Here is a 22,929-nt window from a genome sequence, read left to right as displayed (position 1 = left end):
AGCCCACTGGGGCAAACAAGGAGGCAGACCCCCGCCCCCGCCCAGCGATGGCCAGCCTCCCCAGGCTGCCATGGGCGCCAGAGTGGCCGCTGGAGCCCCGCCACCGCCTCCCCTCCCCGCGTGCGGGTCAGTTACAGACAGATCTGAGTGGCCGCAGGGAACCGGGCACGGTGGGGGCGGGGCCGCGCGAGAGGCAGCGCCGCCTCGTCAATGCCCCCCATTGTCAGGCCGCAGCTTGGCCCCCGATCTCGCTCGCTTAGAAAAGGCTCTTTTTTCCTCCCCAGCCGCTGACAAAGTTGGACAGAGGCACCTCCGCATCAAAGCCGGCCCCCGCCTGCCTCCCGGGCACACAGTCTGGGCCCCTCTGGCCCCAGCGGAGCCGCGCAGGGGAGGAGACCCAGCCACGCGGGCGCGCGAGCAGGGCAGGGCCACCCTCCAGGCTGCCGGGTGCACCCTGGCGTGGCCCAGAGCTCCGCTGACCAGTCCAGGCTGGGACTAACAGCACTTAGAGCAGTGCTCAGGGCGCAGCCCACGGCGATGGCCCCCGCGGGTCCCCGCGTGGACCAGGGGCCCTGCCCACTGCCCCCAGCCCTCCAGCCACGGGGCCCCCCCTCCAGCCACGGGGCCCCCCCTGACACAAGACCCCGATGCGGGGTCGCTCCCTCCGGCCCGAGCGCACCCCGGCCAAGGCGGCCGCCCCAGGACCACGGCGACGGCGGGTGGGCCCAGGGCGCGGGAGCAGGTGCGCGGGGCGGGACGCGGTGGCAGCTGCTGCGGCGGGCGGGGTGGGCGGGCGGCGGCTGTGAGAGGGCCCTTTGTCCTCCCTCCCTGTCCTCCCTCCCGCGGCGCTCGGACCCGGCTGCGGGGGCACCCTGCCCACCCAGGGAGGACGGCCGTGCAGGTGGGGTGGCTGCGGCAGGTGCCCCGGGGGGAGCCCCGGTGTGGGGTGAAGTCGGCGTAGGCGCCTGGCCAGGGGGCCTCGGCGCGGCCAGAGGGGGCTTGGTGCAGCTTCGTCCCCCAGGTCGCACCCTCCCCTGGGGGCTGGGGTGCCCTCTCCTGCCACGCGCCCTGGCTCTCCACCTGGCCAGGGCTCAGGGGCCATGGAGCGGGGACCTCCCGGGACCGGACCCCTGCCACCTCCACTCCTCAGCGCCCCGAGCTGGGGGAAGCTGGACAAGACCCACCCTGTGGCCGCACGCCAGCCTCCCCCTCTGCGCGCTGGGTCTCCACCGCCGTCACGTCTGGCCCGTGCAGGTGAGGGACAGCGGGCGGGGCTTGGGGGCAGGGCCGGCTTCCTCCCGCCGCCCGCGCGTCCCCGGCTCCCCGCTGCCCGCCCCCGCCACCCGCGCTGGCCCTGTGCTTTGTTCCCCGAGCTCAGTATTTCCACTGTGCCCGCTCCCGCGCCAGCCAGCGCCGCTCCATAGAAATGCGAGTCCAGGGACATCCGGAGGCAGATGGTGCCGTGACCTTTCACCGGGACGAATTCTAAACTGCGCTGTTTTCCTTCCTAAGCCAAGAAGCCATCTGCCACCCCAGGGGACAGATGACAGCTCCCTCCACCCCAAAACGAAGGCGAGGGAGGCCCGGGGCGGGGCCCAGAACTCACCGGAGGCGGAGTCCGCTCATTCCCGCCCTCGAGGAGTTTACGGTCAAGTTGGACAAGAGACAGGGCCATGAGGGGGCAGGGGAGCGGCGGCCTCCTGCCCCCCCGGCCAGCAGACCCAGGCGCGGGCCGCAAGCCTGCCGGAGGGCAGCAATGAGGCGGCCTGGGGGGTGCTCCCAGGGGGCTCCACGGGCGGAGAGGAAAGTGGGTTCAACCAGAGGAACTTTGGGGGGCGGAGGAGAGCTTCTGCAGAGGGGCACAGGGAGGGACTCAGAGCAGGGCCCCCGCCCCGCTCCACCCCCAATAAGGCCTTGTCTCTTCTCGGCCTCAGTTTCCCATCAGTGCAGCGGGGTGAGTGAGCATGCACCTGCTGGGGTACCAGAGGTGTCGGCCAAGGGGACCTGGTGGTGGCGCCAAGGCTGGACTCGACTGACCAACGGAGGCCGCGTGACCGGTCCCTGAGATCACGTGTGCTGCAGAAAGGGCTGGTGCCTGTCCGAGGAAGGCCACCTCGGGGTACAGCCAGGCTCGGCCAGCGTGCTTGGGGGACCCAGGATGGCAGGGGATGGCGCCAGGGTGGAGGACAGACACAGCTTCCCGGGCCCAGCCCAGGCCACCTGGTCCCTTCCCGCCACAGCACCACAGCCCGCAACCGCCAAAGTCCAGTTTCCGCAGGCGGCGGCATGGCTGCTCGTGGGGCAAGCAAGGGGGTGGCCGCCTCGTCCTGCCCAGGAGCCCCTCACGACTGCGGCGGGGCCCTGGGGTGCACCCCGGTCTCTCCCCCCCCTCCCCGTGGGCCCTGGTCCAGCCCCAAGCTGGAGCTCCTGCTGCCCCAGTGCAACTCAACAGGTGTCAACCAAGCAGTGTCACCGAAGGTCTTGGGCCTGGAGGGCTGGGGGCACGGCCACTCGGGCACCCCCACTCTCCTCCCCAGAGGCGAGCCCCGCAGATGAAGCCAGGGTGCAGCATGGCCCACTGCCCCCCACCCAACCTGCAGACACTAGCCGCGAACCAGGGACCACCGCCCACGGGCAGCCCCCACAGCCCTGGGCTCCTCGAGCCGGGAGGTTCTGCACCTTCTGGCCCTGGAGGATGGGCAGGGGGGCACGGTACCCCCTTGCTGAGCAGGTGACAGCGGTGGGGCCAGGACGGTGCTGGGGGTGACAGCCTTCTGCTGAAGCCAGGGTGCAGGGTGGGCTTCAGCTGGGGACCCTGGGGCTTCCGGGAGGAGAGGGGTCGGGGACCCCCAGCGCCCCTCTGCAGAAAAGCCGGGGAGCCAAGCCCCCAGGACATGTGGGACGTGGGCGAGCCGGCCCTGGGCTCCTTTCCCCCACCACCCCAGGCCTCCTTCCCGCAGCCCCTGGGGCACCAGCCGCCTCGGGAGGGTCCCCAGGTGCCCTCCGGCCCTGCCAGAGCCTGTGCAGGCAGCATGCTCTTCTGTCCGAGAGGCGCGGGGAGCCAGCCCCCGAGACTCCCGTCACCCCCTTCCTGCCTCCCTCTACCTCCCCCTCGGAGCAGGGGAGGAGCAGCGCCGGCAGCTGGCGGAGCGGAGCAAGCGGGGGTCGCCAGCCCTGCCCACTGTCAGGACCCAGAACCAAGGGTGGGGGCTGTGGTGCCCACCGACCACCGCCTGTGGTGCCCCCCCGGCCCAGGGCTGCGCCCGGCTCTGGGAAGCCCTCCCTGCCTCCCCATGCACGGGCTCCCTCCAGCCCCGGCTCTGCAGGCGCTGGGCCGCTCAAGCCGCCCGGGGCCTGCCCCTGCTCCCAGGGCCAACGCGAGGAGGGAAGCGGCTGCTCAGCACAGGAAAGCAGGGGCCAGATGAAGGCTGGCACAGGCAGGCCAGGGCTGCTGGGGGGCACGGCCGGGGATACTGGGGGGCACGGCCAGGGCTGCTGGAGGGGCACAGCCAGGGCTGCTGGAGGGGCACGGCCAGGGCTGCTGGGGGGGCACGGCCAGGGCTGCTGGAGGGGCACGGCCAGGGCTGCTGGGGGGGCATGGCCAGGGCTGCTGGGGGGGCAAGGCCAGGGCTGCTGGGGGGACATGGCCAGGGCTGCTGGGGGGGGGCACGGTCAGGGCTGCTGGGGGGGGGCACGGTCAGGGCTGCTGGAGGGGCACGGCCAGGGCTGCTGGGGGGGCATGGCCAGGGCTGCTGGGGGCACGGTCAGGACTGCTGGGGGGGCACGGCCAGGGCTGCTGGGGGGGCATGGCCAGGGCTGCTGGGGGGGGGCACGGTCAGGGCTGCTGGGGGGGGGCACGGCCAGGGCTGTTGGGGGGGGGCACGGTCAGGGCTGCTGGGGGGGCACGGCCAGGGTCACTGGCAGGGGAAGGGCATGCCCAAGGCCTGTTGGGGGGCATGCCCAGGACCTGCTGCCGGGGAGGGCGGGGAGCATGCCCAGGGCCTGCTGCTGGGGGGCACGCCCAGGGCTCACCGTGGGGGTGAAAGCGTGCACCTGCCGGGCTGGGTCAGGGCTGGTCTGAGCCCTCCCCGCCCTGGCCCCTTCCCGGGTCTCATCCTGGGGTGGCCTCGAGTGTGCTGGGAAGAGGAAGCGCAGGAAGCGTGACCGCTTCCTTCCCGGCTCCGGGGAAGCCCTTTGTGTGGGCCTGGAAGGACCCTGCCCGCGCAGGAAGCCACCTTTCCCACGGCGGAACAATGCCCGCCGCCGCCCATTGTCCCCGCGTCGCGGGAGCCACTCGCCCCGACCCCAGCCGCTTCAACGTGGCAAGCGCCAGCCCTTAGTGCAGGGGGCAGCGGGGCCCAGGGGTCAAGTGACTTCCCGGAGACGGCCCAGCCGGGGGGAGCGGGGCACCCAAGGCGGGGCAAGGAGCTGCGCAAGGCCTGGGCCGGCAGGCTGGGGCTCACCCAAGGCCCCCGCCTTGCTCTGTCCTCCGGAGATTTTCTACCCAGTCCCCCCAAAAGAGAGCCCCAAACTGGGGACAAGCATGGGTGCCCTCCGCCAGGCTCCATCCCAAACGGCCTCTGGGGACCCCTGTGGCTGACGCCCTCAGCCGCCCCCTCCCCACGGCCCCCGGGGCTTCTGCTCCCCAGCAGGACAGAGCCCGCCCCGCACCCTCCAAGGCCGCTCGGCGGCACGTGGGTGCTGGGAGAGCTGGGTGGGCTCAGCCCACAGCTCGATGGACGCAGGCCAACGCTGCAGGCCCAGTTCCTCCAGCCAGAGCCAACGAGCAACCGGCAACCCCCACACCTGCTCTTGGGGGGCGGCGTGACAGGGAAAGGGCTCCCACGGGCACACCTGTGGCCTCGTGGCTGCCCCTCGTGGCCCGAGGAGGCCACCCCACGGGCCAAGAGCTGACCCTCGGGTGGTCTCAGGCCCGTCCAGCCGTCCTCGTCGGGAATGCAGTGGGAGGGATACCCAGGCCCCCCTCCTGCCTCCCCCTGGCACGAGTGCGAAGCGCGAAGCCCCGCCCCTCCCTCCATGCACCTGCGGGGCATGTCCAGAGCCCGGCCGAGGACTGACCCCGGTCCCCGGGTCCTCAGGCCCATGTTAGCCGAGAAACCCGGGGCTCACGGTCACGTCCATGGCCACTGAGGGGTCACCGGCCGCCGGCCACCCGGGGTGCTGTCAGAACAAGCAGGCCGGCCCCGCCCCCAGGCTACTCAGGAGGTGGGGGGTCTCCCTGGGAAAGAAGGGGGGCGAGGCGGCCCCCCCGGCCTGGATTTCACGCCTGACCGCCTGATCTCCCCAGACGGCGGACAATGCACCCTCACATCGCGCCGGCTCTGGCTGAAACACAACACCCCTGGGGCAGGCGCAGCCAGGAGGGGGGGCCGGGCAGCGGGCCCCGGCCGGGATTTCCGTAGGCCCCTCCTGCCCACCCGGCACCCGGGCCCTGACACCCAGGCCCTGACACCCACCTCACCGGCGGGGCCATGGGGCCTTCCCGCCGTCCCTCGGCGCCGGAGGACGAGGGACGGCGCACCCCAAGGCCGCGCCGCCCGACAGCCTCCCGGCGGGGGCGGCATCGGCACGGCACACAAAGGCGGCGGGGAGGTAGCCCTCTCGCATTCCTCCCCTGGGCGCCCTGGAAACCCGCCTGCAAAGGAGCATCTGCGGGGCCAGGCCCCGAGCTGGCGCAGCGTGGGCCGCCCACCCCAACGGTGGTCCTGGGGCAGGGTCAGCAGGCCCAGGCCACCCCCACCTTGCAACTGCCACCAGCTCCTTTCTCCGGGCCGGACAGTGGGCAGGAGGGGCTGCTGCTCCCCAGAACGGGCTCCCCCGAGGGCTGCGGGGTGCCGGCCCCCCCGGGCGAGGCGGCAAAGCACCTGTGCAGAGGCACCTGTGTCCTGGTCCACTGCAGGGCCAGCGCTTCCATGCAGCGTGCAAGTGGGCGGGGCTGGCGCTTCCCCCCCCCCCCAGCAGCCTCAGAGGAGTCCAGCCACCCGGAAGGGCCCAGAGTGCTGCACCCAGCCCGCGAGGGGGCCACGTGGGGAGGGGCCGGCAGCCTCACGCCTCGGGCCAGCGTGGGGGTGAGGCTGGCGGTCTAGAGACGCCTGGCGGGGGGTCAGCTGGGCTGGCAACGCTAGGTCCCAGGACCTCTGCCCCCAGGACACTAAACCCATGAGGACTTCACCCAAACCCTGTGGTGGGGGCTGCTCTCTACACCCTGCCGGGTGAGACCCCAGGGCGGCAGCAACGGGCTCCAGGTGGAGTCCAAGTCACGTGACACGCCCTCCCCCGGGGCACCGCGCTGCCCCCCCAGCCACGAGGCTGTCCACGGAAAGCACTGGGTAAAAACGAAGTGCGGGAGGGAGCGGGTGGAGGGGGAGCGGTTGAGGACCTGTTTCCCACGTACGAGGTTCTGGGCTCAGCCCCTGCACGCTCGCAAAAACAAAACAAACACAGCAAAACAAACCGACGACCGCAGGACAGCACGAAAAAACATCCTGCTAAACCTAGAAACACAAAACAAACAGTAAAAGAAAAGTGCAAGAGACACACGGGGGTGGCACACTCACCCCCCAAGAGCCTCGCGGCCTCCACGTGCCCTCGTGGAGGCCGGGTTTCCAACGTGCCCAGGACAGCAGGTGCGCGAGCCACCCGCGGTCGCACGGCCAGCGCGGGGGCACCACCCCGGGCCGATGGGGACGGGGCGCCGGAAGGAGCTACACCAGAACCAGAGGGCAGGTCCAGCCCCCCCGCGGGCTGGAAGCCAGACCTCCCAGAGCCCGCTGCCACCCGCCGGCCTCCACTCCCGGCTCCAGCAGCCGCCGCTCTCTGCGAGTGCTTCACCCCACCCCCGCTGGCCCGACCCCTGCCCTGGGGAAGCCCCAGCCCGGGCTGGAAGCTGGACACAGCCCACCCGGTCCACACTCAGCCACCACCTGCTTCTCCCCCGCATCGGGGAAGGAGGGCAGGAGACCCCCATGGGGCTGCCCCCAGGCGCTGGAGCCCACCCTGGCTGCCTCGAAGACTCCAGAGGCTGAGGCAGGAGGCACAGAAGTGTCACCGCCCCTCCCCCAGGCGCCCAGGAGCACCGGGGCCAGAGGCGCAGGGAGGCGGAAGTGTGGCGGGGGCCCCCCCAACCCCCTGCCCCGCCCCCAGCCCTGCTCAGCACCTTACTGAAAAGCCGTCAGGAAAAACACGCACAATCAAAGCTCTGCCTTCACCGCCCCCTGCACCTCTCGTTTCCAGTAACTGCGCAGTTTCCGCTCATCAACGACCAAAACCAAGAGGAAATGGTGGGAGGCCAGGGCCCCGGGCCCCGCGACACCGTCCCGGCCGCTGGACGGATCTCTCCGGGGGCTGCGGGCAGCCAGTGCTCACCGCCACCCCCTCACCTGGAGGCCCTCTCGCCCGACGGGGCTGGGCGCTGGCCGCCCCTGCGCCGTGCTGGCCGGCCTGACCTCCACGAGGGTGGCCCAGCTCCTAGCTCCCCGCGTCCCGCCAACCGCCCCCGTCTGTCTCGTCAGCAAACGGGGTACCCACCACCCCATCAGGGCCTGGCGCTCTGAATGGGCGCCGTGACCGCAGGTCCAAGCCTGTCGAGGAATGGGGGGGGGGCGCGGCGGGGGCACGCGGGCTGAACCTCCACGCCCCCCCAGGGGCCACGTGCCCTGACCGGAGAAGCCTGCTCCGGGGAGAGTAGCTGAGGGGCAGCTTCCCTGCGACGTCGTCAAGCACGAAGGCTTCGCTCACGGAGCCTGGCCCACCCCCACGGCGGGGCGGCTCCCCGAGAAATGCCTGCAGCCCGGGCTGTGACTCACGCCGGTGCGGGCGCGGGGCGAAGACGGGCGGCCAGGAGCTGGGTGCGCCCCAAGGCCGCTCACCACGCACGAGGACCAGAGGCCAGGCTCCCACGGGCGGGGGAGGCCTGGGGGGAGAAGGGGACCTCAGGAGCCCCGTGCCCGCCCCCCATGCCCCCAGCGTGCGCCCACGAGGACGCGCTCCACACCGCGGGACGGGCGGGGCCTGCCTCTAGGCCACCTGCGGGGGGCGTGTGCTGGGCCAGCCAGCGGGGTCACCTGGACCAGGGCTGGAGCAGCCAGTGGCAGCGCTGCGGGCGCCTTCTGCTGGGCCTGGCGCCGCGTGTCCGCTGGCGTTTCTGTCATTAGAGAAGAAACTAAACCCTCCGCTTCCAAGAGAGGGCGCGGCTCGAGGGCTGGGCCCGGGGCTCCTGGTGGACCCTGGAGGAGGGCTAAAACCTGGGGGGGATGGTCGCGAGCCCGGTGGGGGGCTCCCCCGCACTGGCTGAGCAGCCGCCGCCATCCCGAGGTCACAGGCAGGGACGGGAGTCGCGCGCAGGTGTGCCCACGGACGCCCAGCATCAGGCGAGGCCGGAACCTTCCGGGAGCACGAGGCCAGGGTGGGGCGGCTGAGCCAGCCTCCCGTGTGGGGGCAGGTGGACAACTCAGACCCCCTGGGACCACCCAGCCGCCCTTGGCGGGAGTGGGGGCAGGGCCTCCCACCTGGGCCCACCTGTCCGAAGGCTCTGGGCAGCAGGGCCGGGGGAGCAGCCAAGCTGAGGCAGGTGGCCTGCGGTCAGCGCCGCTGCCCCCGCAGTGACCGGGGAGGCCTGGGGGCTCCCGGGTTTGGGAGCCACAAGTATGGGTGCCAGAGGCCTCCCAGTGCCCCCCTTCGCCCCCACTGCTCCTGTGGCCCACTGGAAACCCAGACCCCAGATGCTCTTTCCAGAAAACTGCAGATGCCAGTGGGCCTTGGACACAGGCCCCCACCCCCACCCCAAAAAGAGCCCAAGACTCCCCTCACCAGAGCTTTCCAAACGGTCCCAGCAAGGCAGGAGGAGGTAAGTGGGCCCCCTGGCAAGAGAGCCGGCCCCTTCGGGCTGTCACCCCAAAGCAGCAGCTGTGTATCTGGGAGGGGTGGGAGCAGGGAGGGCAGCCCTTAACCCAACTAATTCACACTAAAGTGTTAGTGGCAGGCAAGGGGGACGGAAGGGGACGCTTAGGCCACCCCCCCTCCCCAGGCATCCATCCCAGAGGCAGTGGGTCTGGGGTCAGCAGCAGGGGCAGAGGGCCGGGCCACTCCAGCGGAGCAGGGCATTGGGGAGGGGGCTCCCTCGGCCTGGGGGTGCCGGGACGAAGCCCCCGCGGCCCCTGGGATGGGCAGGTGTCCAGGTGCTAAAGCTCTCAGGAGGGGAGGGCACCCGGCAGCCGCAGCCCGGACCCCCGCTGAGGGGCCCTGTGGGGGACTGGCGCTCCCCCGAGGCCAGAAAACTCAGGGGGTCCCCGTTTGTGTGTAAGCGCGAGCAGCCAGCCCCCCAGACCCCCTGGCCTCTCAGGGCTGAGTCCCCTCCCCCAGGGGCGGGCCCAGAAGCGCAGCACTGACCCCCACCAGCCACACAGCCCCCCACCCCCAGGCAGGGAAAGGCCTGGAAAGAGATGGCAGTTCCCACCTTGCCCCTGGCGCCTGCCTCTCACTTCCTAGCTCCGCGGCCAGCCATGCTGCCACTCCAGCCGGACCCTCTGCCCGCTGCCCCCGTCTCTGCCAGTTTAGAGGCCCTGTGCCCCCGGCGGGGTGTTCCCGTCGCATGGCCTCGTATGCAGTTGGCGACTAAAACTGACCGGGACTGGCCCTCGTCTCGTGACCTGCCCCCGTCAGCACTGATGTCCACAGCTTGCATGGGGGCCGCCTTGCCCACCCCCCACCGGCACCTACCCTGGGCCAGGGGGGCTGCTGCCACGGGGGGACACGGCCGAGAGCCTGCTGTGGGCGCCGAGCAGAGCGGGGCCGCGGGTAGCAGTGCCACCCTCGCCGGCCCGGGAGTTAGTCCAGTTCCTCCAGGAAGCCCTCCTGCACGCACCCCCCCACGCCCACCTCCTCTGGACAATGGCCAACCGACTGCCCGATGGCGTGAACGCTTGTGGCCCGCCTTCGGCTAACCCCCGAGGGCTAACCCCCGAGGGATTCAGGCGTGTAAAAGCGCGCCCCTCTCCCTCGCGTGCTCTGCGGACGGCGCCGGGTGCCTTGCCACCCACCCCGGGGCCCTCGGCTGGGCCCGGAGGAGAAGCCTGGAGAAACCGCCCTGCAGAAGCCGCACTCCTCTCCCTCCCGCCCCTCCTGGGGGCCTGTCGCTCGCTGTCCCTTCCCCAGCAGGTGCACCCCCAGCCCGGGCACCTGGCCCCAGACCGGCAGAACCGGCCCCGCTGCATTGCCCAGCCTGACCACTGGGCGCCCCCACCCCCGCTCGCTGCTGCCCACCACCAGGGCCCCGCTCGGACACAGCTGGAAGGGGCTTTGGGGGCCACAATTACAGAGGAGAAACTGAGGCACGGCAGGTCAGCATCCAAGCCGGCCTGGTTCCGGCCGGGATAGAATCGCCCCGCTCGGCAGCCACACCTCCCGGGAGAGACGGCCCCGTCCCGCCTGGGTGGACGTTCATTAGCGGGAAGCTTCCGGAAGACCAAACACGTCCCGGCACAGTGACGGCGCCCAGAGCCAGGGCTCGTTAAAGCTGCTGACGCGTCCCTCAGCCCGCCAGCCTCGGGGAGGGTGCTCGAAGTCCCGGATGTACTGAGGGCTGACGCCAGCTGGCCTCCCATTCCCACCCCCTCCCTCGGCCTCAGTTTTCCCACCCGTAAAATGGGATAAAAACAGCACAGCCACCGGGGCGTGGCCAAGGGGACGAAGTAAAACGGCCGCCAGGGGCCTCGATGACGCGGGATGAAAGCCCCGTCCGCGCGCTGAGCGGTCGTTACGCAATTGAGGAAAGCCATCTAGACGGGCCACCGCCTCGCCAAGCCACATCCTCTCGCCATTTATAGGCGCGATCGAGAGGCAGGAGCCATCTCTCCGACGGGCCAGCCCGACGCGGGTGCCGCGCGCGAGGGAAGGCGTGAGGCCTGGCCGTGGAGCTCCGGGCACCCAGCTCCGAGCCCCCCACCCCCAGCAGCCCCAGCTCAGGCGTCCCCCTCAAGTTTCCTCCTCCTGGCTGAACCCCTGCTCCACCCTCTTCCTGCAAGGCCCCAGTTTTCTTTCTTTTATTATTTTTTCAATGGGAAAAGGTTGGCTGTGGCTCAGGGGCCGGCCTGCCCCCAGCAGGCCGCTTCCTTCCCAGGGAGCCGGGAGCCTGCCAGTTTCAACAGGCAGGTGCGACTGTCCCCTCTGACACTAGCTGTTTTCCTAACCCCGGTGTCCTTTAAGAACAGAGGAAGTCCCTAGCCAGGCTTCGCCCAGGCGGGGAGGGGGAGCCCGCCCCGCCCCACCCACACCCAAGACGCAGCAGGGAACTACAAAACGGAAAATGGAAACGGCAGGAGAGGCAGAAGCCACGCCCCTCCCAGCCTCAGCCACAGCCTCTTCCTCCTCGAGAGAGGCTGGGGGGGCGGCGCGGGGCCCAGTCCTGACCTCTGCGCCTGTGGCCTCCCGCCACCCCGCGCCATGCCGTGTTTGGGGCTGGGCACCCTGCGCTCACCACCGGCTGGCGTGGCGCCCATGTGTGTCGCTGCCTCTCCTGCCCCCACACCAGAGGGCTGACCCTGGGTGGGGGCAGGGGATCAGCCCGTCCCCCACTATGTCCCGAGTGCCTCGAGCAGACCAGAGCAGACAGCAGGTGCTCATGAGTGTCTGTTGTGGGAAGGAGAGAGGGCTACGCTGGGGCTGTCGTCGAAGGAAGCAGCCGGGCATCCACGAACGAGGACCTCGAAACCAGTGCCAGCAGCACTAGAGGAGCCGGCAGGGGGCTGCTGGCCGCTGCCCAGTGCCTCTGACACCCGGACACAACCCTGTGGGACCGTTTACAGACGACGAAGGCAAGGTCCAGGTGACACGGCGCCCCGAGGTCACCGAGCACCAAACGCAGGGTCACCCAAACCTCCAGAAAGCCCCCAACAATGCTGAGACGAACCCTGACTTCTGCGCCCACATGGAAGATGCCCCCCTAACGTTGTGATGGTCTCACCGGCATGGGCAGCGTCTTGGTCATCCTAGGGGCCCAGAGAGGCGCACCCCGATAAACCCAAGCCTACGATATCCCTTCAGCCCCCCCCAGCCCCTCCTCCAATCAAAAGACTCCCCTCCTAGCACTGAGGGTGTGTGGGGGGAAGGCTGGAGAGGGGGTGGGGGGCCCACAAGGAGCCCCCTGGCCTGCCCGCCAGGCCACTGCTCGGCAGCCGCCCAGAGGGCACAGGGGTTCTCGGCGGCTCCCCGACTTCCCCTGGGAAGCCAGGCCGCCCGCGGGAACCCCTTCTCCAACCCTGCGCCCTGCGGCCGCCTGCCTGGCGGCTTCGGGGGAAGGCTCCTCGTCCCTGGGGTGGAAACGGGTGACCTGCCAGCGTGAGTGCGTTCCTCAGGCCCCTTGCACAGGGGAGCAGGCCGGCCCAGGGCACCAAGCACTTTCCAGGGGTCGCGGCTGGACGCCATGGAGCTGGGATTCAGAAGCTCGGGGGTCGGCGGGCTGGACACGCCGGAAGCACGGGGCCTCTGCCTCCGCGAGCCCCGCCAAGCCCCCAGCGTGGAGCCCTGTGAGGTCGGAGGTCCCCGGGGCCCTGACCAGGCACGGCAGCAGCGCCCCCCTCCCTTTGCACCGTGAGCCCCCGCACCGGGCCCCTGCCTGGCTGTGGCCCCGTCGCTGCCTCTGACCCGGCGCCCTCAAGCCCAGGGCCGCCCAGAGGGGGGAGCCTTGCTCTTCCGTTCCGAACGGGGCGCGTGGGGGTACACAATGGCGTCTGTATGGGCTGAACCCGGGCAAGTGCCAGGACAGGCTGGGGGCGGCTTCCCGCCAAGGAGGAGGGCGACGCCAGAGCCCATAGGAGGGGCGAAGCAGGCCCCCAAATCCCCATCAGTGTGCTGGCTTTGCGGGCGGGGGCTCCCGAGACCCCAGGTTTGGGGGATGGCGGAGAGGGTCCCCTTTTAGAGAGCCTCTGCCCGGAGACCAGGGTTGGGGGCTGGGGGGCAGCACGAGGGCACGAGCTCCCCGACAAGCGGCCCGCCTCTGCAGCCTCCGCGCCAAGCCTCCTGCACCCCCGGGGGTCACGGGGGAGAGCTGGCCCCCACGTCCCCCGACAGCATTCTTCCATCCCTCTCCCAGTCTTCTGCAGAAGTAATGAGATTCTCGTCGCCTCTTGTAGGGGAGGCGGGGGGCTTCAAGGGGCAAAGTCAGAGCAGGAGCGGCCGGCGGGAGGAGGCGCGCTGCCCGTTCTGGGAAGCCACGCATAATTAATCACCCAGCCTTAATCCGCCTTCCCCAACAATAGGCCCTGCGCTGCCACTGAATCCCAGCTGTCGGTCTCTGAATGAAAGGAAACAAGATTTAGGGCAGCAAGCGTCGGCAAGGCTTCTGCAGGGGGAGAAAAGGCCCCAAAAAGCAAAAAAAAAAAAAAAAGCAGAAAAAAGTAGTGTGCATTCATTAGGGTCCCACAAAGGCCGGCCCGCTTCGTCCATTAAACTGCTCACAGGCCTGCCTAATTGGCTTGAGTTCAGGGAGGGCGGGGGGCTGCGGGGCAGGGGGCTGTCAAGGGACGGGGCCCCCGGACAGTTGGAACAAGGGCACGTCGGCTGGGCCCAGAGCCATGTCTTCATCTGCAGCCTCCGGGGGGAGGAGAACGGACTTTTTCTCCAGCTGCCAAAGCCTCTCCAAACTTCCCATCAGGGACAAACTCAAGTTGAAGGGCAACGGCACAGAGCAGAAGCTTTGCGGAGGCCGAGCAGCGCTCCAGGGCAGCTCGGTTCCCCCACCCACCCACCCATGCCCACCTGACAGCCAAGGAGGCGGAGCTCACGTGGTCGGGAGTTTGCAGGTGCCGAAAGGGAAAGCAAACTTTCCCAGGGCTCCTTTCCCCCACCCAGGCCAGGAAGAAGCGCCCTGGGAAGGGCAGACAGCCCAGGAGGGTGGGTGTTGTTTAGAAATACTCCATTTCCTGCTGACAGGTTCACCTGCCCAGAGAAGGCATCACCTGCCTGGAGGAGGTGCACCTCTCTGTGAGTACTCCTGAGCTCCCTGGCCGGCCCACGGTTCCCCAGAGAAACAGGGTGCCGGGGATTCCCACCCAGGGCCCAGCGGCGCAGAGGGAGTGCTGGAACCCGGGCCCAGCTCCGCATGCAGCATAATTGCCGGCGATTAAGTAATTGCCAGACTTTGTCCAATAAAAGTCAGCACGTGACCACGCCCAGCCTTCTGGGCCATCGTGGCCAGACAATGGGCCAGTGTTCCGTCTGGGCTCCCGCTCCCAACAAAGCAACAGGACCCGCGGGGGGCGCATACTCACACGCAGGCCTCTGTGCCGTTGGCAAACACTTCACACTTGCCGCCATTCAGGCAGGACTCGCCGGGCTGGGAACAGCGCAGGCCTGGGGGGGGGCGGAGACAAGGGGTCAGCGCCGCCGAGCCCGCCCCCCCCAGCGACCCACCCCCAGGGACGGGCAGCCCACCCTGACGCTCAGGGGGGCTGGGGGCACCGTCGGCCCCTCACTTGGGAGGCTCTCCACCGGGGTCGAGGAAGGGACCACCGGGGGCCCCCCCGCGGGAAATCTCAGGGCGTCCTGCTGGCAGGTGGACGTGGGGCGGGGCGGCCTGGACTGTGCCGGAGAAGAGCCGAGCGGACCCCGGGCCGCTCTCCAACGTGTGCGCCACCCCCCCCATTCATCGTCGGGGAGCCCCGCCGGCTCCGGGACGCCGTCCCCACCCGGTCACCGCCATTGGCTCACTGTTCAAACGCGCTGGCGAGGGGGGCGGCAGGCCAGGGGATGGCCACACTGGGCTCCCCGCTCGTGGGAAAATGCGACAGCTGCGCGGCCCCGAGCCCCGCCCGCCCACAAAGCCGCAGAATCAGAGCAGTTCATTGTCGCCAGGGCCGCCTCCTGGGGCACGGGGACCACCCCCCCACCTGGCCCCGCCTCCGCGGACACCCAATACCTGCTCCGGCAGGCGGGCATCTCCAGGGGCTGCCCCCGCACACCCGGGGAGGGGGGGGCTTCCCCATTCGGAAAGAATTCAACCCCATTTCTGGGAAGGGACCAATAAATGGAGGCTCTCCCTCCCCTCCCAGGCAGGGGGAGAGAAGGCCTGGGGGGGAGAGACCGCACAGGACCTGGAGCTCTGCTTTCTGGGGGCAGGAAGACAACTCTCACTGCCAGCTTTTCGGGAAGATAGGGATTAGTGGCCACTGGATTCCCAGGGGAACTCCTCCGCTGTGAGGGGCGGGAGGAGACAGTGCCCCCCTCTCCACCACCCCCCCACCCACAAACTCTGCAAACTTGAACTCTCTAAATCTAAGCGAAACCCAGTCCTGCCAGGGCGCCGCGGAGTCTCTGCCCACCGCCGCCCCTCTAGAAGTTTGGGAGTCAGGCTGGGGGGCAGGCGAGGTGGGTGGGGGTGGTGGGATGGGCGGATGGAGCCCAGGGACCCAACAGCCTCTGCCGCTTTCCTACAGGGTCGGGAAACCAAGCGGGTGCTGGCCCCCGCTCCCCGCGGTGCCCCGCAGCCGCCCCGGGAGCGCCCAAGTGGACCCCACACCCCGCGCCCCGACATCCGCCCCGGCTCGGGCCAGGGGTGGAAGGGAAAGATAAATGGCCCTGCGAAGCAACAGGAAACCCAAACCGACTCGACTCAAACCGAAAAGTCGTGGGCTGCCCGCCCGCCCCGGCTGCGAGCCCCACGCGCCGCTGCCGAGGGCGACCAGGGGCCCCCGGCCGGCCACACCCGGCTCCGACGCCGGCTCCGGGCGCGACCCCCGAGGCGGAGGGGCACGGGTGCTCCCCGCGGGAAGGGGGGATGGCCACCCCTCTCCGACCCGCCCTCCCCCGCCTTCCCGGTACCCCCCACTGCCTCGGGCCGCCCAGGGCCCCCTCCCGACCCCGGTGACCCCAACCGCGAGCCGCTCGGGCTGCCCCCTCCCCAGCGCGGAGCGCGCGCGCGGGGCGCCGCCGAAGTTTGCCGAGGGCGCGGGAAGTTGCGGGCCCGGCGGCGCGGACGCCTACCTCGTGCGGCGAGCGCGGGCAGCAGCGCCAGGCAGAGCAGCGGCGCCAGGGGCGGCATGCCTGCCCGCCCGCCGCCCGCTGCGCCCGGGGCGGCCTCCTGCGCGGGGCCGGCCGGGCTGGGGCGCACTCGCGCTCCGGAGGGGCCCCCGGGCGGCCCCGCCTCTCCTCTCCTCCCGGCCGGCGGGCGCGCTGCGCTCCGAGGCCCCCGGCTGCCCGCTCGGCGGCCGGCCCGTCCCTCCGCTCTGGCGCGCCCCGCGGCCTGCGCTCCCTCCCGCGGCCGAGGCACGAGTGAGGCGCGGGCCGGCCGTGCGCTCCGCCCCCGCCGCGCGCCCCGCCCCGGCCCCGCCCCGCCGCCCCGGCCCCTCCCCGCCGATCCCTCCGCGCCCGCGCCCCTCGCGCCCCCGGCCGGCCCCGCGCCCCCTCGGGCCGGGCACGTCGGGGGACGCCGGGACTCCCGCGCGGGGCCCGGGCGGCGGGAGGGAGCGGGGCCGGCCGGGGGACTACTACTTCTTCGAAAGTTTCCCAAGGCCCAAAGTTGGGTCCCGGGCCGCGGAAGGATCCGCTCTGGTGGCCTTCGCGCGCGGCGACAATGGATACATTTGCATCTCAATGGCCGGGGAGGCGCGGGGGCCGGGCCCGGAGGGGCGCCGGGCCGGGGAGGTGGGCCGAGGCCAAGTTAGGGAGATCCCGGGATCCGGGCTCAAGGAGGAGGCTCGTCCACGCCGCCGTGGGTGCGCTCCGAACCGCGTGGCTCCTTTCCCGAGCGCCGCGGGGCTGCGGCTGTTAAGCCCGGGGGGCTGGGGACCCAGCCTGGAGCACTTGACCCTAAGGGATTGTGGCGCTGCGCTCCGGTCCTCTGGGGCGGGGGTGCGGGCGCCCCCAGGGAGCAACCCGGGGCTACTGCCTCGCGGGGCGGCGAATGCATCCGCTCGTCGGGATGGGAGGTCGTGCCCCTTTCCCGGGCGTCGCCTGCCTAAAGTGGCCCCGGAAAGCTCGCGGGGACCGGGCAGCCCCGCCGCCAGCGCCGGCGTGCCCTGGGGCCCCTCCCATGTGCTCCTTCCGGGTGGCTTCTTTCTCCCTGGGCAGCCTGTGCCAAGTTTGCTTGAGCGCTGGGCGCCCCAAATGCCTGTCTCGTCTCTGCACAACCGGGGTTCAAGGGCCAGCGCCGCCCCCATCACGCCCCGGGGGTCTGAGGGCAATGGCAGGAGGCGCACGGCCCCAGCCGGTGTCCGGGCGGCCTTGCTGGAGGAAGCGCGGCCGCGGCCGGGGTGTCAAGGCTGGGTGGGGGCTTGGCCCGGCGCGGCGCGCTGGAGGCGGGAGACGCCGGCCGGGCAGAGATGCCGCGGGCGCCCGAGGAGGCGGCCGCCCGGAGCCAGCGCCCCGCCTGCCTTGGCACACCTGTTGCAGGACAGTGGCGGCAGCTGCCAGCCTGCGCCGCGCGCGCTCCCGCAGCCTCCCAGGCCCCCGCAGTTGCGGCGGGAGGCCTCCCCCTCCGCCTCCTACCGGAAGCTGGCGGCGCCTCTTGGAGCCGCGGGGTAACTGCGCGGGGCGCAGCGCCCCGGGAGGAGGCGCCTGGAGGCGGCCGAGATGTTTATATCGCAGCGGCCCGACTGCGGGGCCGCCTGGAGAAGCAGGTTTTCCCCTAGAAGGAAGAGCAGGGCTGCGCAGGCCCCTCCCCTGCCCCCACCCCTGTCCAGACTCAGTACTGGGGCTCCCCAGGCCCCTCTGCTCCCCAGGGAGGGCCTGGAGCCCACTGCGGCCTGCGTGCCCTCCATGGGAGCCCCGCGCCACCGAAGTCCTCCAGCTTCACCCATCTCAGGTCTGGCCAAGGCTGGGGATGGGGAGCACTGGACCCGAAGTCCCTCCAGGGTCTGGGCCCAGCTGTAGCCACAGCCCCTTCACTCTAGCCCTCAGCTGAGCGCACAGGTCCCCGCCGCCAGGGGTCTGAGCCGTCTGGGGGGTACGCCAGAGAGCTGGGGGCCACCCAGGAAAGGCAGAAGTGCCTGGAGCTGGAGAGAGGACACGGCCAAGGTGGGGGTGGCCTGGCGAGTGGGTGAGAAGCTTTTTCATTCACAGGTCAGGCCTGAGAATTCTGTTGCCCCCCCCCCCGCCAGGGGTTTGGGGGCAAGGGGGTCCTGATCAAGCAGGGGTGAGGCCAGGACGGCCTAAGAAGAAACGGGAGAGCGGAACCCAGGGGAGTGGGCCAACAAGAGGCAAAACGGGGGATCCCTGCTGTGGCGCTGGGAGCCGAGCCCATTTCCCAAGGACACCCCCTGAATGGCTGGGGAACCCGGGTCTGTGGGGCCTGGTTTGCGGGCAGCGGCCTGGGGCGGCTCGCGTTCTTCTCGGGGCGCAGGGAAGACAGGGGTGACCCGGGCCCATTCCTGCCCCCAGAGCCAGCCCCCTCCTCCTCCCACCGGCCGCAGGGCCGCAGCTAGCACCTGGAAGGGCAGCGTCCGCTCCTGGAAGATCAAGAGGGGTCTGGTCCCAGGCTCTGGCAGTTATGAGGCACCTGCTGTGTGCTCCGGGGCACGCGGTCCCTGGCGGGGTGTTGCACTTGCCCAGGCCAGCAGTACACACACCAGGCCACCTCCAGCCCACGTGGCCTGGTTTGCCGGCAGGGGTGGGGGTGCCGGGGTGTCAGCGGCGCCCCAGAAGTCTCCCGGGTGCAGCCAGGACTGAGAACCACGGGGTACAGCCCCTTTTGTTCCTGCAGCCGCTTCACCGGGAGCTTCAGGGGCAGCCTGGGCAGGGAGGGCAGCACGGTGCTCCCCGATTTCCAGGTGGGGAAGCTGAGGCTCGGGCCTTCGGCAGTGTCCGGCCGCCAGGACAGAGGCCCCCACAGGCTGCGGTGGGCTGTGTGGCGGCGCTGGGGAGACAGGCTCGCGGTGGTCCCAGTGTGGGGGGCAGCAGGCTGCATTTAGGGTATAAGGAGAGGACCGCTGGGGAGGGGTGTGGGGGGGTGCTGGCCGGCTGGGGACTTGCCGGGAGATTCTAGAAAACCCAGGGGTAAGCGGTGGATTGCAGTTGATGCTCCGCCCTGGGCCCGCACGCTGGCCTGGCTCAGGCGCCGAGTCTCCTGGGGGCCGTCCACGCACGCGCTCAGGCCCCCGGGGGCTCTGCTTTCCCCTCTATCACGTGACTTCTGAAGTCCTGGCCGCCTTTTTCCTCTTAGAAACACCCTCGGGCGTTTCCCAAGGCTCCACGTCTTTCTGGAAGGTGGTTCCCGTGGTTGCCTGGCAGTGCTGCAGGTGGACGGGCGAGGTGTCCTCCTCCGAGATGGCCTCCCGTTGTCCCCGCATGGCTTCTGGGTTTTCACCTCCTCCAGGAAGCCGTCCCCAAGTCCTGGGGCCCCTGGCCCTGCTCGCAGCGCATGGCTTAGTCGCCGCTCGGGCTGCTGCCCTCCGGCTCCCACACATGCGGCTCCTGGAAGGTTGGCTCCCTGAGTGGGTGCCTGCGGGGAGAGCCCGCAAGAAGCAGGATGTCCAGCAGGTCCGCCGGCTCGGCACCCGGGCCCTCCGGCCGGACGTTCACCAGCCCCCTCGGGCCCCGCACGGTGCTGGGGGCCCTGCACCGGGGCGGGTCTCTGGAGGCGGCCCCGGCCGGCCCCTCCGTGCAGACGCCCTTGCCGCGTGCTGCCCGGGCATGTCCCCCGGCGGTCCCCTGCCTCCCGGTGGGTGCTGGGCTTTCCGCGCGGCCAGGCAGCCGCAGGCCCCGGCTGGCACCTTCCGTCCGAGAAGGGGGGCTGCTGCGGAGGGAGACCTGCCCTCCTGGGCTTTCCCCGTGGCCCAGGGCCAAGGCCACCACGTGTCCCCCGGTGGATGACCAGAGCGTGGACCCCAGCGGGAGCTCAGAGCGGATGCCTGTGGCCCCGAGAAGGAGAGGTCCGGCTCGGACCCGTCCAGGCTCCCAGGCCCCCTCAGGAGAGGCCAGCCGAGGAGCGAGCGCTGGGCGGGGGTTCTCAGGGGCTCACGGGGGTGGGGGTGTTGCCGAGAGAAGAGCCCAGGCTTGACCCGGTCCGTGGGGGGCTGTGAAGGAGGAGCGCAGGGGCGGGGGCCCAGAGGGGGCGGGTCGAGGGGTCAGGGGGCTGTGTGACCGCCCCCTTCCTAGGTGAGGACGTCAGGCTCTGAGGGCTGTTTCGGGGTCCCGCTGGCTCCACCCAGCAGGAGTGACCCTCACGCCCACTGTCCAGCACCGGAGCTGGGCCCGAGGACCCTTGCCGAGCCGGCGGAGGTGAGGGTGGCCTGGAAGAGAACCCCCCTGCCTTCCCCTGCGAGTGGCAGCTTAGAACTTTCTCTCAAAAAGAAAGGGCTCCGGGGCACGAAACTTCTCGGCCCGCCCCTTGGGCTCCAAACACCCAGAGCCTCCTGCGGGCTGAGTCACCGCAGAGCAGAGCCGCAGTCCCCTGTCTCCCATGCCCCCCCCACTCTTCTTTCCTCCCTTTTTTTCCAAAGGTGAAAATAGCTGGAAATATCTTTTTGTTAAATACATTTTAATTTGTACAGGGAAGCCCTGGCTTTGCCAAACGGGGCCCTTCAGCCCCGGCAGGAGCGGCCTCCGCCCCCCAAGGCGGCCTCTGCCCCCCCCCAAGGCGGCCTCTGCCCGCCCCCCCCAAGGCGGCCTCTGCCCCCCCCACGAAGGACCCTGAGCCGCCAGGGAGCGTTTCTTCCCATTTGCTCCAAACACATTTTAACATGTTTAGAACTTCCGCTGCCCACCCCCCCACGCCCCCACGGCCCTCGTTAAAGAGAAAATGGGCCTGCACGCCGGGCTTGGGTTACCGGCCTGGGTTACCGGCGGGAAGCACCTCCGCGAAATCAGCGGAGCACAAACATCAGCAGATATGGTACATCTGTGAGTTATTTTCGTGCCTCTAGGGGAAGGGGAAAAAAAAAACAAACCATCGATTCTTAAGTAAGACCAGAATTCGTCTATATTTTTTGCTTGACAGCTAAAGAAAAAACTTGCCAAAAGCCAGAGGCGCTGCTGAGTGTTGGCGTGGGAATGTTAGTTTAGTCAGAGATTTGCTCTGGGCCATTTAAATAAAAACCAGGCTCTTCAGTGGCAAACGCCAGTCAGGAGTGAAGGCGGCCAGAGCCTCTGGGGCCCAAGAAACAGGTCCTGGAGCCTGCGTGGCCCTCGGCTCTTCTCGGCCCCCCCAGGCGCCCCGTCACCACCGGCGCGTCCCTGGTAAACAGCGGGGCAGTGATGTCAAGAGCGGCAGGAGAAGCCCGCCTTGCCGTGGCCGTGGCTGCTTCCACCGGAGGAGGAGGGGCCCAAGGAGGCTGGGCCGCTCCAGGGTCTTTGCACGACATAAATCATGGAGGCTGTCCCGGGGAGGAGGATAAAAATACCTGCAGGATGGGAACGCCAAGGCCGAGAGGGGCCGGGCTGCAGGTTCCCAGTGCCGCGCAGGGAAGCCGAGGGGCCTGGGCCCCCCACCCCTGCAGCCCCCGGGGGGGCAGCGCTTGCCCGAGGGTCCCCACGCGGGCCCCGCATTTGGGGCTGTGCCTGCCCAGGGTGGTGACCGAGTGCCGGCTACCTGAGGGGTGCGGGCGTCTCACTCCCGGGGCCTCATTTAGGATTTGGGGGACCCCATAGAGCCCAGAGGCGAGGGGCCCTGGGAGAGCCAGGTGGAATTTGTGGTTTGTTTGTTCATTTCACTCTTTGGGTCCCACCTGGGGAGGAAAGCAGGGGCCTCTGCAGGTGGGATGGGCTGGGGGTCCCAGACCCAGGCCCCCAGGGAAGCCACCGCTCCTCTGCTGCTGGGGGTACCCCGGTACCTTGGGCAAGCCCCTCAGGACCCCCCTCAGGACCCCCCTCAGGCAGGGGGCAGGAGGCGGACAAATCTGCCTGCCGCCGGGGGTCTCGTGGGGGGACAGCCCCCCCTTCCTCCAAGCTGGGGTCCTGAGCGTGCCGTGATGGCCCCCACTTAGAGCAGGCAGCCCTGGGGCGAGTGCAGGAGAAGTGGGGAGCCATGCAGAGGCTGTCTGCCTGGAGACCCCAGCCTGGTGGCCCGGGGCAGCTCTGGGAGCAGGGACGCTGGCAGCTCTGGGCGGGACATCTGTCAGTCAGCGTGTGGCCCCCTCGCAGGGCTGCAGCCCCAGGTCGCGTGCTCACAGATGTGGGGTTCTCCCATCGACTGAGCTTAGACGCCAGCCCCCCGCTGACCCCAGCCCTGGGCCCAGCCTGGGAAAATGAAACGGTGCGAGGCAATCCGCGGGAGGGTCCCCTGGAGATCTGCTTGGTGAAGAGAGCAGGGGCCAGGGGTGTCCAGGGCTCGTCCATGGACTCAGAGCGTGTGTCCCCAGCCGCTTTCTCACCGGGGCGTGGCGGGGACCGAGGATCCTTGGAGCTCGTGTGCTGGTGAAAGGAGGAAGTCGGAAAACCCAGATGGACAGATGGGGGTCTGTCGGGGACGAGGGACGAGAAGGAAGTGAGGGGACAGAGGGCTGGGCCACTTAGGTAGGAAGGAGGCCTCTCTGAGGAGGTGACATTGGAGCAGAGACCAAAGGAAACGAGGGAAGGGGCCGTGCAGGTATCTGGGAAGAACCTTCTGGAAGAAGGGGCTGCAGGCGTGCACGCTGCCGCCTCTCCCTGCTTCTCTGCTTCCGCGGGGCCCGTGGAGATGACAGCGTGTCGCCAGCAGGTCGCCCTCTCCTGTGCCCGTAGCTTCGGCAGCCCCCACCCGCGGGCTTGCCATCCCAGGTCCCCGGCCCTGACCTCCGCGGCTGCCCCCTCACCTGGGCTCTGCCTTACCCCCAGGGGAGGGTCCTGGCTTGCCGTTTCCTGCTCATGGGGAAACAGGAATTTTAATGCAAAGAAAGATGGGTTTTAAACCTCACACGCTTTGCAGGTCTCCTCTGGGACTGGCGTGGGAGGGAGGGGCCGGGGGGCAGCAGGGGTCTGCTCCTGAGCACTCGAGAGGCACCC

General features: G+C 70.0%; 1 protein-coding gene across 1 annotated transcript in view; it reads right to left on the bottom strand.

The window, feature by feature from the left end:
* NOTCH1 (notch receptor 1) overlaps positions 1–16,093 on the bottom strand; it is a 42,737-nt gene extending 26,644 nt beyond the window's left edge. The window contains exons 1-2 of the mRNA XM_058302697.2: positions 15,997–16,093; positions 14,286–14,367 (exon numbers count right to left, since the gene is read on the bottom strand). Coding sequence (XP_058158680.1) covers positions 14,286–14,367; positions 15,997–16,054 — 140 coding nt within the window. The 5' untranslated portion in view covers positions 16,055–16,093. The remainder of the gene's footprint in view (positions 1–14,285; positions 14,368–15,996) is intronic.
* Positions 16,094–22,929: the final 6,836 nt, after the last annotated feature.

Source organism: Dasypus novemcinctus, chromosome 8, assembly GCF_030445035.2.
Source record: "Dasypus novemcinctus isolate mDasNov1 chromosome 8, mDasNov1.1.hap2, whole genome shotgun sequence".
Lineage (NCBI taxonomy): Eukaryota > Metazoa > Chordata > Mammalia > Cingulata > Dasypodidae > Dasypus > Dasypus novemcinctus.
This window is presented reverse-complemented; position numbering and strand designations above follow the sequence as displayed.